We start from the raw sequence: 12,919 nt of genomic DNA, 5'->3' as shown, positions 1-12,919 counted from the left end.
CGTGTGTTTACCATGCCAAAAGGAATTAAGAAACAGTGTATAATCTGAAATTCCTTTCTGGCAATGAAATTCCCATACCATCGCCCCCCACCCCAACACCCACAGCCTAGAACTGAAGGGACACAGACATGGAAAACACTGAAGTCGGAGAAAAATCAGCACAAGATATGAGGGGACTGTAGTATTCCATCAATTATGAAATTATTCAAATCATCATGAATTCACTGATTTAGGACATCTGAGAAATCCTAAAAGTAGATGACTTCAATAAAAGATAGCACACTAAGAATAAGACCATGTTCCTCCTGAGCACACTAACTTTTTTTTTTTTTTTAAAGATTTTTATTTATTTGACAGAGAGAGAGACACAGTGAGAGAGGGAACACAAGCAGGCGGAGTAGGAGAGGGAGAGGGAGAAGCAGGCTTCCCGCCGAACAGGAAGCCCAATGTGGGGCTCGATCCCAGAACCCCGGGATCATGACCTGAGCCGAAGGCAGCCACTTAACGACTGAGCCACCCAGGCGCCCCCTGAGCACACTAACTCTTACAGCCAGAAGAGAGCTGGCAAAAACTGGGTTAGCCGGCATGTTCGTGGAAGCCTCCTTGAAATCTATTTACAAGCTGAATCATCAGCAATTTTCTACATTAAATGTGACCAATTTTCATATGCTGCAACTGTAATGTAGCTAAAATGCTTGAGGTTCTCTTGCTGCCCAGCAAAGTGGTTATCTTAAAAGCACTTGATGAATACTGAAAGGGTGGAGAGGACTAGAAAGCACCATTGTAAGCGCTCTCAGTACTAGAGGCTTGCATTATTTTCCATGAGAAACATTCAGTCTCTTATCACAACCAAAAAGGTTTGATGACCTCATACTCATTTTCCCATCCTTTCCATATGTAGTTTTTCCCCCAAACTGCAGGTGCTATGAATCTATATTCAGCCTTCTTGTAGCTTTACAGTCCTCCTAACCTTGTACAATCATTTCAATTACTGGAGCTCCATAGAAAATTAGAACTGAATTAATTCACTTATTTTAATTAAATAAAAATGTATGCTCTTCTATTCCCCCTACAGTGACACTAAGTGCTTTAATAACCCCTGACAATAGCACTACATCCAACTGGCTTTATCACTGTCCATGGTCTTTGATGTGTTTCTTGCTGCATCATTCAATAAATATTTCAGAGAAGCCCACATCCTCTCAGGATTTTATTAAATTTGGAAGATCACCACACTTCACAATTCACAGCAAAGAAAACAGAATATTCACATCCCATCTCATTTCACAAAGAATTTGACACCTAATTCAAAGGAAAATACTGTTCCGAATGTCCAAAATAGATTCAAAGAAAAATACTGTTCTGAAGGTCCAAGATAGATTCCCATTTGATGGAAGGTTTACTTCCCAGCGGAAGATCTCAAATTATTTCCATCTTTCTGGTACATAAAAAGCAGGACATAAGCTTTTTAAGCACGGCAGATATAAAGTAATTCTTACCCAAAAGAAAAATGAGTTTTCCTTTTAGAGCCACTGAGGGAAACAACCTGATTAAGAGAAAGGTGAAGTGGCGGCTCCCACAATTAAGCTGTCTCAAAATCAATGGGGTTCGACGGGAAACTAACAAGTCGGAAAGAACTGCAGATCAGACCCTTTCAAACAAAAACACTTGTACCCCGACAGCTGCCAGGGCCAGCCCGCCTCCCGCGCACGAGCTGGCGAAGCCGGGGAGGAGCCTCGCCCGGGCTGGGCCGCGCCCGCGGGGGTCCGAGCGGGGCCCGAGCGCCGGCCCCACGACGCTCCGGGACAAAGGGACGGCCGGACACGCGCGGGGCACGCGCGCCCCGAGCCGCGACGGGCACCCGACTCCCCGAGGCGAATGAATTCTACAGCCCGGACCCCATGAAAGAGCCCCGCCCGGACTCCTCAAGGTGCTCAGGTGGGCGATCGCCGCACTCGATCGGCGCCCTCTCGCGGGCTCAGGTGACCCAGGGTCCAGCCCTCCGACGGGCAGAAAGGGGGCGCCCCGGACTGCGGAACCCGGGGCGCGGAAGGCGAAGAGGAAGCGGGGCCACCACACGTCCGCCCTCGCTCCTCGAGAGGAGAGGCTCCCTCCGGCTCAGGGAGGAGGGGAGAGAGAGAGCCGGGGGGAGCCCCGGGGAGCCGCCATGGAAGCGTGAGGCGGCGGCCCCTGTCGCCCACTCACCAGCGAGTCGGAACCATCCCCTTCCATGGTAGCCTTCTGCCAGGTGTCATCAACGGCAGGGTCCAAACAGGCAGACGGGCGGCCCGGGCGGGGTCTGGTGGGCGGGTCCCTGCGGCGGCCGTGGGAGCCTGGGTTCGGAGCCGGAGGGCGAGCTGGTCAGCCGGACCCGACCAGCGGACCGACGCGGCGAGGAGCGGGGCGGGCGAAAGCACAGGCGCGGAGGGCCGAGCTGCGCTCCCTGCGACGGCCCCGGAATCCCGCCCCGCGGCCAGCTGCGGCGGCGGCGGCTCCTGCGGACTGCGGCGGGGCGGGCGGCCGCGCGGAGACCTGGGCGCAGACGCCGCGGAGGGGCGGGGCCGGGGCGGGGCGGCGCCGTCGCCCGGGCAACAGCGCCCACCGCACAAAGGGGGCGGGGCGGCGGCCGGCGGCCGGGCGGGGCTGCAGCGCGCGCTGGGGTCTGGGCTCTCGCCGCCGGCGCCGCCGCCGCCTGGGTCCCGGCCGCTCGCCCCCTCCCGGACGGCCGCCGCCGTCGCCGCCCGCCGCGGTAGGAAGCCTCGTTGGGGCGGAAGCGAGGGGCAGGGGAGGCGGAGGGCGGCGCCGGGGCGGGGCCGGGGTGGAGCGGTGGGCGGGGCTGCGGCTGACTGCAGGCCTGGCTGCCGGGCCGGCGCGGCCCCTCTGCTCTTCAGTTTGCTTTCCCTGCGCTTTGGTGAAGCGCGGGGCGAGGCATCATCACCTCCAGGCCCCGTTTCCTGACTCTAGACGGCCGGCGGGGGCGGGGGCGGGGGCGGGCCCGGGCCGCCTTACCGGAGCCGTCGCACCGAGCGCTGCAGAGCCGCGCGCGCAGGGGAGGCGATGACCACTGCGAGACGCCGCCCGCCCCACCCCTTCCCGGGCCGGGGGGTTCCCCTAGTGGGTCCCGGTCTCCGCCCGGCTCTTCCTCCTTCTCTTCCAGCCCAGTTCGTCGGGTGAACTTCACATCCCCGACTGGTCGCCAACCACTCGTATTCGACTTCTGCTTCGACACCCCAGGGCGCGGCGCTGTCACGCACGACACGTTCTCGCCAAGTGGCGCGGGCTTGGGGTTCCGAGCCGGCGACGCGGGAGCGCCGCCCCCTCCCCAGCCCGGACAGCCGCCCTGCGGTGCCCCCTTGGGGACGGAGGGCGCGGGGCAAACGGGCGCCGCGGGTCCTGGGCTGCTCCGGCGACACCCGCGCAGCCACGCGGCGCTTGGCCGGCTCAGGGGCCGGCGGCGCCAGATTCCCTGCCACGGCTCCCAAGCGCCTTTCTCGTGTCTCGCTTCACCGCGAACCGAAAACAAATGACCTGGGATGGTTGGAAGCCCTATTAGGGGATCAGGCCACTGCCTTCCCGGCTGGCTGACTCCATCCTTCCGTAGAGACAGAGAAAACGGGAGCTCTAAACAGCTGCGTGAAGGGACCTCAGCTGCAGCAGAGGAATCCCGTTCAGGTTGTGAAATGCTGCCCACTTTTATTTTCCATCTGGGGGGATGTCTGTCGCTGTGAAAAGTTCCCACCGTCTTCCCGCAGCACGGTCAGCAGTGGTGGCCTTTTCTCCAAGCCGGCGGTTAAATAATGGTGTAGCAGTGTGGACTTCAGAGCGGCAAGGGAGTAGCAATTGTCCTTAATGGCATGCCCTCAGTTTACAGATGAGGTGGAGAGAGGGTGGGCGCCTTGCCGAGCAGTGACTGGCCTGTTCTGATCCGGATTAATGCCGGCTCTGCGGCCCCACGTGCTGGAGCTGAGGCTGCTTCCTTCCACAGGTTGTGAAACATCCTAATCTGGAGGGAAATGAGGAAGATAACAAATGCCTGCATAATTTGGTTACCTGTATCGCATAGGGCACCATGTTCCCATAGAGTTTTTTTAAAAGACTCAAGCCATGAGGGGCGCCCGGGTGACTCAGTCATTAAGCGTCTGCCTTCGGCTCAGGTGATGATCCCAGGGTCCTGGGATGGAGCCCCACATCGGGCTCCCTGCTCAGCGGGAAGCCTGCTTCTCCCTCTCCCACTCCCCCCTGCTCGTGTTCCCTCTCTCGCTGTCTCTCTCTCTCTCAAATAAATAAAATCTTAAAAAAAAAAAAAAAAAAAGACTCAGCCATGAAATAAGCATTATATATCAATGTTTGTTTTTAATACTGGCCTGTGAGTTAAATTATTCCCCTCTGGCTGTAATCTCACATCAGCCCACCTGAATAGCGCTTTGGTCCAAAACTAGTTAACTGAGTAAGAGAGATTAGAAGGTTTCATTAACATGAGCTAAAGATTAAACATGTACAGACAATATTTGGCTGAAAATAAATTTGAAAGCCCTCCTTCCATTATGCAAATCAGACTGCAATGAGATAGCATTTTCCACCTGATTCTCAAGGTTCAAAAATTATCTTAACTCACTTGGCCAGAATGTGGGGAACTAGGCACATTCAAGCTTTTTTGTGACACTGTAGATTGGTACAGCTTATTGGAAGGGAATTTTTGCAAATCCTATCAATAATTTTAAATGCGTATACCTTTGACTAAGCAATTCCACTTATAAGAATTTTCCTACTGAAAGACTTGCATGTGTGCACAAAAACGTGTACAAAGATCTTGTTGGGACCTTATTTATAGAAACTATCATCCATGATGTACAACAATAGCATGGAATACTGTGCAGCAGTTAAAATGAATGTACTAAAAAAAATAAAGTGAATGTACTGATGAGCAGGATTTCTAAAACATTGTGTTAAAGAAGTAAAAAGCCATTGGATTCTTTATGTTGCCACTTTGGCCAAAAAAAAAAAAAAAGTGAGACAAGCATAAAAGCTTATATAGGCAAATAAGTAAATAAAATAAGTCTCTGACATAAAAGCACAAAAAATAGCAATAAGATTGTAGAGAAGGGGATGGAATCAGGTGTGGAAGACACTTTCACTCACATTGTATTGCATTGTTTGCACTTGATATGTGCATGTTTTACTTCTGGAAACTTTTTAATGCAATTTACATAATTAATCCATAAACATTTTAATCCATATTCATTTAAACTATTAACCCATAAAGTTTTAAAAACAAAAGGCTGTATTGGTAGGAAGATTAAAAAAAAAACTAATCTTCCTCTCTGCTTCCCCTGTACCTCTGATCAGCCTTCAAATCCTCTTGTTCCTTCTCAGATCCTATCCTTTCTCATCCTTACAGCTAATTCTCCTGCCCACCCTGAGCCTTCTCGGCTCCCCGTACCTAGATTACAATAACAGCCTATCAATTAGGTATTTACAGATGACATTCCATATGGGTATCGCTGTCCCTACAGCTCCATTTGTGACGGGCAGAGTAAGCTAAGGTCCTAGACTACGAGGAGCTTAGTGTGGGACTATAACAGGGAGGGCTGTATGTGCATGTGAATTAATGTATTTGAATGTTGGCATGTTGGGGGGCAAGGGACAGGAGGGGTGGTGAACTTGCAATAATACAAAATGAGTCTAGTACAGTACGGAGGGCCTGGAATGCCACGCTTCTTTTCTGTAGACTTCAGGAAGCTTCTGAAGGCTTTTAAGTGGGAATGACATGAGCGATCTGTATTGTTTGGTTTTTTCAATCATTATTCTCCCAATTTACATTGCACGTGCTATCCCTTGGTACCTACCCCTTCCTAGTTTGGAGTATCCTAGCACCTCTGCTTCCAAGACTTTCTTTTAAAATATGGGTCAAGGGGCACCCGGGTGGCTCAGTCCTTAAGCGTCTGCCTTCGGCTCAGGTCATGGTCCCAGGATCCTGGGATGGAGCCCCACATCAGGCTCCCTGCTCCACGGGAAGCCTGCTTCTCCCTCTCCCACTCCGCCTGCTTGTGTTCCCTCTCTCGCTGTGTCTCTCTCTGTCAAATAAATAAAATCTTAAAAAAAAAAAAAATAGGGGTCAAGGTCCAACCCAAGGAAGCCTCACTCCACACCTATCACTGCTCCCAGCAAGTCCACAGACCTTCAGCGCTCTTGCCTACATTATCTCATGCAGTGTTGCTTAATTGCTCTTCCATCACAGAGGCGTGAGCTGTCTTCGTCTATTTCATCAAGTCCAAAAGGTCAGGGAAGAATGTTGCCAATTTCCCCCTACTTCAACTGCCAACAACCACCACACCCCCAACACACACATACACACACACACACACACACACTTTCTCTCTCTCTCTCTCTCTCTCTCTCTCTCTCTCTCTCTCTACCATTCAGGTTTGGTAAAGGAGCAGCTCAGTAAGTGTTCATTACCTGACATTTAAAATGTAAACCTGTTACCCTTTAGGCTATCCACTACTCACTAAACTAACCTGGTCTCTTTCCATACTGACTCCTAATACCCAGCAAGAGATTAAGTTCCGGGCAGAGTCAGCTCCTCACAACCATGGCGCATATTTCAGTCTGTGCTGGGCGACACTATGGCTCTTAATCTGTTTGGTCTGAGATCCAACAGCCAGGGTACCATTCTGTTAGTATGTCCTCAACAAGAAGTCACAACACCGGGATGTGGCCGCATACTCCTACACGTTGCCCCCTGCTGGGGACTCCTAGTCATTGGACAACCTGGGGACAAAATGAAGAGAGCCCTTGGACTTAGGGGGAACAAGGTAGCTGGCAAGGAAGTAAATCACGGGGTTTCCCAGTAGATTGGCACATGCACTGTCTACACTGCTGGGCATGAGGAGGTTACAGGTGAAGGACAATGAATGGCAGTTATCAGTTATTGACCCAAGCCTCTGAGAGGCCAAGCTTACCTGTCATAAAGTGTTTCTATGGGAACAACCTCCGGGGAGAGGAGTCCAGCGAGGCCGGAAGTTCAGATGTCCATTGCCTGGCCAAATCCTACTCATCTTTCAGGCTGCAGATCTAGAGCCTCCTCCCCCCTTGGTCTCGTTTTCATTGATCAGCTCCCCTGACTCTGAACTCCTTGGGCACTTAAGAGTCTTTCCACTCAGTTGAACACGATTACATACTCTCCTTTCGTACATGAATGTTTGATGTCTTGTAAGCCTTATCTTCCCAGCCACTGAAGCTTCTGTTTGTTTGTTTAAGAGAAAATCCAGTAGACATTTACTTACTAAACAGTAGCACCAGACCAGCAATTTGAAATCTGATGAGACGAACACAGTACTGCTCTGGTAGACACTTTTCCATTAATGGCAATGTGTACAGGCTGCATCACTGGTGGGCAAAGGGGTCCCTTGTCCAACTTGAGGGGAACCACACTGGCCATATTTAGAAGTTATAAGCAGGTCCCCTTTGACTACATGTTATTCCTACACTTGGGACTGCTAGGTTTAGCAAAAACACAGGGCACCCACATAAGTTTGAATTCCAGACACATAATTAATTTTTTTAGTACAAGTATGCCCCACACCTGCACCCCAATGTTCATAGCAGCAATGTCCACAATAGCCAAACTGTGGAAAGAGCCCAGATGTCCATCGACAGATTAATGGATAAAGAAGATGTGGTGTATATATACAATGGAATATTACGCAGCCATCAAAAAATGAAATCTTGCCATTTGCAATGATGTGGATGGAGCTAGAGGGTATTATGCTAAGTGAAATAAGTCAATCAGAGAAAGACAATTATCATATGGTTTCACTGATATGTGGAATTTAAGAAACAAAACAGGAGCATGGGGAAGGGAGGGAAAAATTAAAAAAGACAAAATCAGAGAGGGAGACAATTAACCATAGGAAACAAAGTGAGGGTTGCTGGAGGGGAGGCAGGTAGGGGGGTGGGGTAACTGGGTGATGGGCAGTAAGGAGGGCACTTGATGGAATGAGCACTGGGTGTTATATGCAACTGATGAATCACTGAACTCTCCCTCTGAAACTAATAATACACTCTATGTTAACTAATTGAATTTAAATAAAATTAAATTTAAAAAGTATGCCCCATATATTGCAAGGGACCTACTTATAGTAAAACAATTATGTGTTGTTTATCTGAAATTCAAATGTAATTCTACATCCTGTATTTTATCTGGCAACTCCCTATGTCCTCTTGTTAATGATCACAGTTTGGATAGAGGTGTCTCAACACCCAACACTTGTCACAGCAGCTAGATGTAATACCTTTCATGTATTGAGGACCTACTATGTGCCAGTAACAGTATGAGGAACTTTGCATAAAATATTCATTTAATCCTAGCAATAACCCTGTGAGTAGGTATGATTCCCTTCAAAGGGACCATGTGACAACCACAAGGGCTCTTCACCTCCACCCAGAGATTAAGTAATACCCTCAAGGTCACATGCCTAGATGCCAAAGAGCCTTGAGATTCAAACTTGGGTCTCCCTCCAGCCTCCCGATTGCCCTGCCCGCCCACAGGTGACAATAAAACATGTCATTTAGTTGCATAAAAAATATGACTTAAGCATTATTTGTCCAAGTAATTTAAGATACTCCTTTTTCAAATTATCTTTTGTACAATATGGTAAAAAAAATCAGAGGAAAATTATATTTATGAAACTAGCTAGCTTCAAATGATATTGCTAAAGTCTACATCTTCTGTGTGCCTTTCCTACCCCCCACCATGCACGCATTTCACCCAATCCCAAGATATAAAAAAAATATATATTTTAAAGAATACTTTGCAGTGGACCCAACCTTAGTATTCTCACCCTGTTTAGATTTCAGTTGTGTGAGCAACTACCCATTGAGCCCTCTGAAACAGATCATTTGGTGGTATTTTTGTTTTGGTCCCAGGAGATGTTTAAGACTTCCCATTAGTCTAGATTCGAGGATCTTCTCAATCTAGTTCTTTCAGAGTACAAGTATCTTCTTGCTTTACGGTAAATTTTGTGTTTGTGAAAGGTCTTGAAATTTTTAGGCCTCAGAGATGTTCGAAGTTAAAAGTAATAATCCACCAGATTTTAGAATCAATGCCTGTTTCTCTACCAAAGTTAAATGTAAGTTTTCCAAAGCCTCTTTTATTTCGCTCAAACTATCGCACTCCTTGGAGGTATCTGAACAGTAACTACTGAACTATGGGAAACAAGTACTTTCTGGCCATTTATACATAAATATAAGTATGTTAAAATGTCTAAATATAAAGAGGTATACTAAATTTAAATTCTTCTATGTTCCTCATCATCAAATCTTCATTAGATGATTCCAGAGGAGGGTGTGATGGTGTGAAGGGAAAAGGTGACTGGAGATGATAAAAAAAAAAATAAGCCAAATCTTTCTAGAGCCTAAAAGTTTGAAAACATTGCTTTGAGTAATCCTAGATATTGACTACAGATTTGGAAAGGTCTCTTTCAGTGCAAAGAAGTGAGCTACAAAAGAAACAAGAAACCAAAAAGTATCTTCGAGAAATGGTACAACTTTCCCTAATAGTGAAATATAAGGAAATCCATTTACGTTGAATTTTAAACCTCTTGAGAATTATCATAGGCATTAACTATACTTACAGGGTATTGTGTGATGAGCAGAAAGACCACAATGGTAGAGGTCCCCCGTGGACTTTAAATATTAAAGTCATCATCACAATAGAGTAAAACAAGCTGATCAAATAGGTTGATCAAGTTCGCCATGTGGGTTTTAGGTTACCCTAAGATGAAAGGCTCACTCCCCACATTCAGAGAACACACAATAAGCTAATTTAATTTGAAATAGACACATGAGAAGCTGCTGCACTGGGGAACGCAGTGTTTTGGAGGTGGGAGTAAAAGTCCATTTTTTACTCTGTAAAACTTTCTGTAAAGTCTGGCTGTTTCCGCAACAAGCACGTGTTAATGTCGTCGAGTTTTATTTATTTTATTTTTTTAAAGATTTTATTTATTTATTTGAGTGAGAGAGAACGAGAGATAGAGAGCACGAGAGGGAAGAGGGTCAGAGGAAGAAGCAGACTCCCTGCTGAGCAGGGGGCCCGATGCGGGACTCGATCCCGGGACTCCAGGATCATGACCTGAGCCGAAGGCAGTCGCCCAACCAACTGAGCCACCCAGACGCCCTGTCGTCGAGTTTTAAAGCCATCAGAGAAAAGTGAAAGAAACCAGGGTGATGGCCATCAACCCATTGGTCTCGACCTCTAAGGAACGAAAGCAAGGGAAGGGCAGAGGAGGAGAGAAGAGAGGACTGGAGGGGAGGGGGCAGGAGGATTATGGGCTTCTGCTCTCCTAATTTAACTCAGGGGGCTTGGCGTCCTTAGAGCTGTTTCATATCATCCTTTACATTACAAACCTGAACTACAAAGTGGAACCTAACTTTTCAAAGGAAAATAAAGCGAGTCAGCCTCCAAGCTCTGCTACTCCCTGGCTAGTACCCAGAGAGGTATTCAGCTGTTCAACTCCTGGACAACCACAAGCACAAGGAGGGTTTTAAAAGGAGTGGAGGCGGAGGTATGAGGAGAGTGGGCAGGGAGTAAGCTTGAGCGGAAATGGTTAGGAGGCTACTCCTCATCCCCCACCTCCACCCCAACAAAAAGGCAGAGGGAGGAACCAAGTTCTTACAGTGCAAGCCTGCTTTCCAACCTCAGAGATTTCAGAGGGACACCTGCCTCTCTAAGGTTGGAAGTCAACTGAGAAGGCTCATGTCTTTGCTGCAGGTAGGTTGCTGAATCCTATCAAAGAGGGTCTACCCAGTGAGTCAGCGACTGAGTGCCTGTTGAGTGAGGCAGAGAAATCCAGCGGATGATGCCAGGTCATTCTGGTTTTGTTGTTTCATTACAGTAAGCATATTGTGAACACGTTGGTAATTCTGAGAGGTTTGCTTTTGGTTTTGTGTACCTGATTTTGTCATAAGTTTTAAGGGTGCCCTACTTGCCCACTTACTGTTGATGGTAAGTTCATCTGTCTGCTTACTAATCAGTCCCCTGTGGTGAACATGCAGATTCCTGGGTCCCACTGCAGAACTATTCTCGCAGAATTTCAACTTTTGCCTGTACTGAAGGAAACTCTTAGCCAACTAGTGCAATTCTGACTTTGCAGACTGCCACATGCCTGAACTCACCTCTCAGTCACCCCATTCCTGGCCCCAACGAGAGAGGTCCATTTATTTTGTAATCAACAAAAGGCATCCTCTTTCTTCCCCACCCCCATCCCACCCCCCAGAGTTCCTGGACAGCCAGGGTCCTGCTGTGCGCTTTAGAAGGCCAGGTTCTGACCCCCTGGCTGCAAGCCTCTTCCTCTGAGCCACCGCTTCCTTTTGGCCGCCTCCTTTCCTCGGGGTCGGTCCCCCGGAGGGTAGAGCGGGCTGTGGCATGCACCCCAGGCCCCGGGGGGTGGCCAACCGGAAGCTGCTTGGGGCGACGAGGAGCTTGGATGTGGTGGTCCGGGTGTCCCCACGCCTGTGCGATCGGCCCCTCCGGGTGCAGGCTGAAGCCTAGGGTCGGAAGAAAAGTGGAAAACGGATCCTCCACGTGTCCTTCTGGTCCCGGGGTGCAAATGGTAAGGGTGGCTCGAAGCACAGCCCCGATCTTGGAAATGCGAATAAGCATTCTATTTCTGCTGAGCGTATCCCGTGTTTGCTGAGCAGGAGACTTAATTCCGGGAGGCGCACGGCTCGCCGGGGACACTTGAATCCGAGAATGCATTAACCGGCTCCCCAGCTCCGGGAGCCGGGACTGCCCGCCCCTTAAGCTAAAACCTAGCGGAGTTGGGGTTGGTGAGGTGTGAGCCTAAAGTCTCAGATGCTCACACCAGGGCTGCAGAATCATCCTTCTGATGACCGCACGCACGAAGTCCTTTTCTCCCGCGCCAGCACTCTCTCGAAATTCCAGGTGCACTGGGCAAACGCAGACGCCGTTTCTCGCTTTCCCGCCGGCTGCGCATCCTGGCTGAGCGCGCCCGGGGCGGCCTTTGCATTTCCCGACACCTCCGGCCGGCAGACCCCTTAGGAGCCTCCCTGGGCAGTCTCTCGGATGCAGCGCGGAGGCCGGCCTCCTGCCAGACTTTCTGCCTGCCTAGGCGCGGCGCCACCCGGGCCGACCGAGGGCGTGGTCGCGAGGCGCCACCGACCGCGCCAGCCGCGTTTCGAATCCGCTCCCGGGCAGGTGCCGGGCTGAAATCCGGCTCCTTGGCATCTCCCCACTCCCCTCCAAAGGCAGGCTGCTGGCAATGTTCTCGGCCTCGGGCAGTGGCTAGGGACCTGGAAGGAGGGCTGAAAACGCCAAGGCCACGCCACCTGGGGTTCTGTCCCTATTTATCCGCTATACGGTCGCCCTGCGCGCTGAACCCGACCCCGCCCTCCCGACTACTCATCCGCTAGTCCGAGCCCCTCTCCCCGCTTCGCGCCTGGACGCTCGAGGTCACCCCCTCGAAGTCACCACGAGTGGGCAGCCCTGGGGGCGTCGAGGAGTGCCCCCCACGGCCAACGCCCCGCCCTCCTGTCCATCCCCGGGAGCTGAGCTCTCGTCCCTCGCCCTCCCGGGAGCCCCCCGCAGTCGCCCAGCTGGCCAAGTCCCCTTGGCTCATTTCAGAGATGCCGCGCGATAAAGAAAAGGCGGCTACTTTGCATTCTGCAGCTGCTGGGACGCCCTGGCTGGGAGCGCGGACCCGGGGCTCGGGGCCCCGCCTTCCGCGGGCGCTGGAAAGGGACCGGGACGCCCACAGCGACAGGCCAGGTAGCGCCCGGGGTGGGGGCCCAGGCCGCGACGCCGCGCGCCCCAGCACTTACCTTGCCTCTGGCCAGCAATTCCATGATGTAGCCAAACTCACTTATCTCCTCCGACTCAGACATGGTTACGAACCTTCAC

General features: G+C 50.5%; 1 protein-coding gene and 1 pseudogene across 2 annotated transcripts in view; both read right to left on the bottom strand.

Annotated features, from left to right (window-relative positions):
• The window catches only part of TRIM36 (tripartite motif containing 36), a 39,649-nt gene extending 37,164 nt beyond the window's left edge, over nucleotides 1-2,485 (bottom strand). For both annotated transcript variants that reach the window (XM_032425223.1, XM_032425224.1), the window contains exon 1: nucleotides 2,206-2,485. In XM_032425223.1, coding sequence (XP_032281114.1) covers nucleotides 2,206-2,232 — 27 coding nt within the window. In that variant the 5' untranslated portion in view covers nucleotides 2,233-2,485. The remainder of the gene's footprint in view (nucleotides 1-2,205) is intronic.
• A 1,183-nt stretch (nucleotides 2,486-3,668) lies between these two features.
• On the bottom strand, nucleotides 3,669-12,903 carry LOC116645187 (annotated as a pseudogene).
• Nucleotides 12,904-12,919: the final 16 nt, after the last annotated feature.

The sequence above is a fragment of the Phoca vitulina genome, unplaced genomic scaffold (genome assembly GCF_004348235.1).
Source record: "Phoca vitulina isolate PV1807 unplaced genomic scaffold, GSC_HSeal_1.0 scaffold32, whole genome shotgun sequence".
NCBI lineage: Eukaryota > Metazoa > Chordata > Mammalia > Carnivora > Phocidae > Phoca > Phoca vitulina.
The sequence above is the reverse complement of the archived record's forward strand: the minus strand, read 5'-3'. Positions and strand labels throughout refer to the sequence as shown.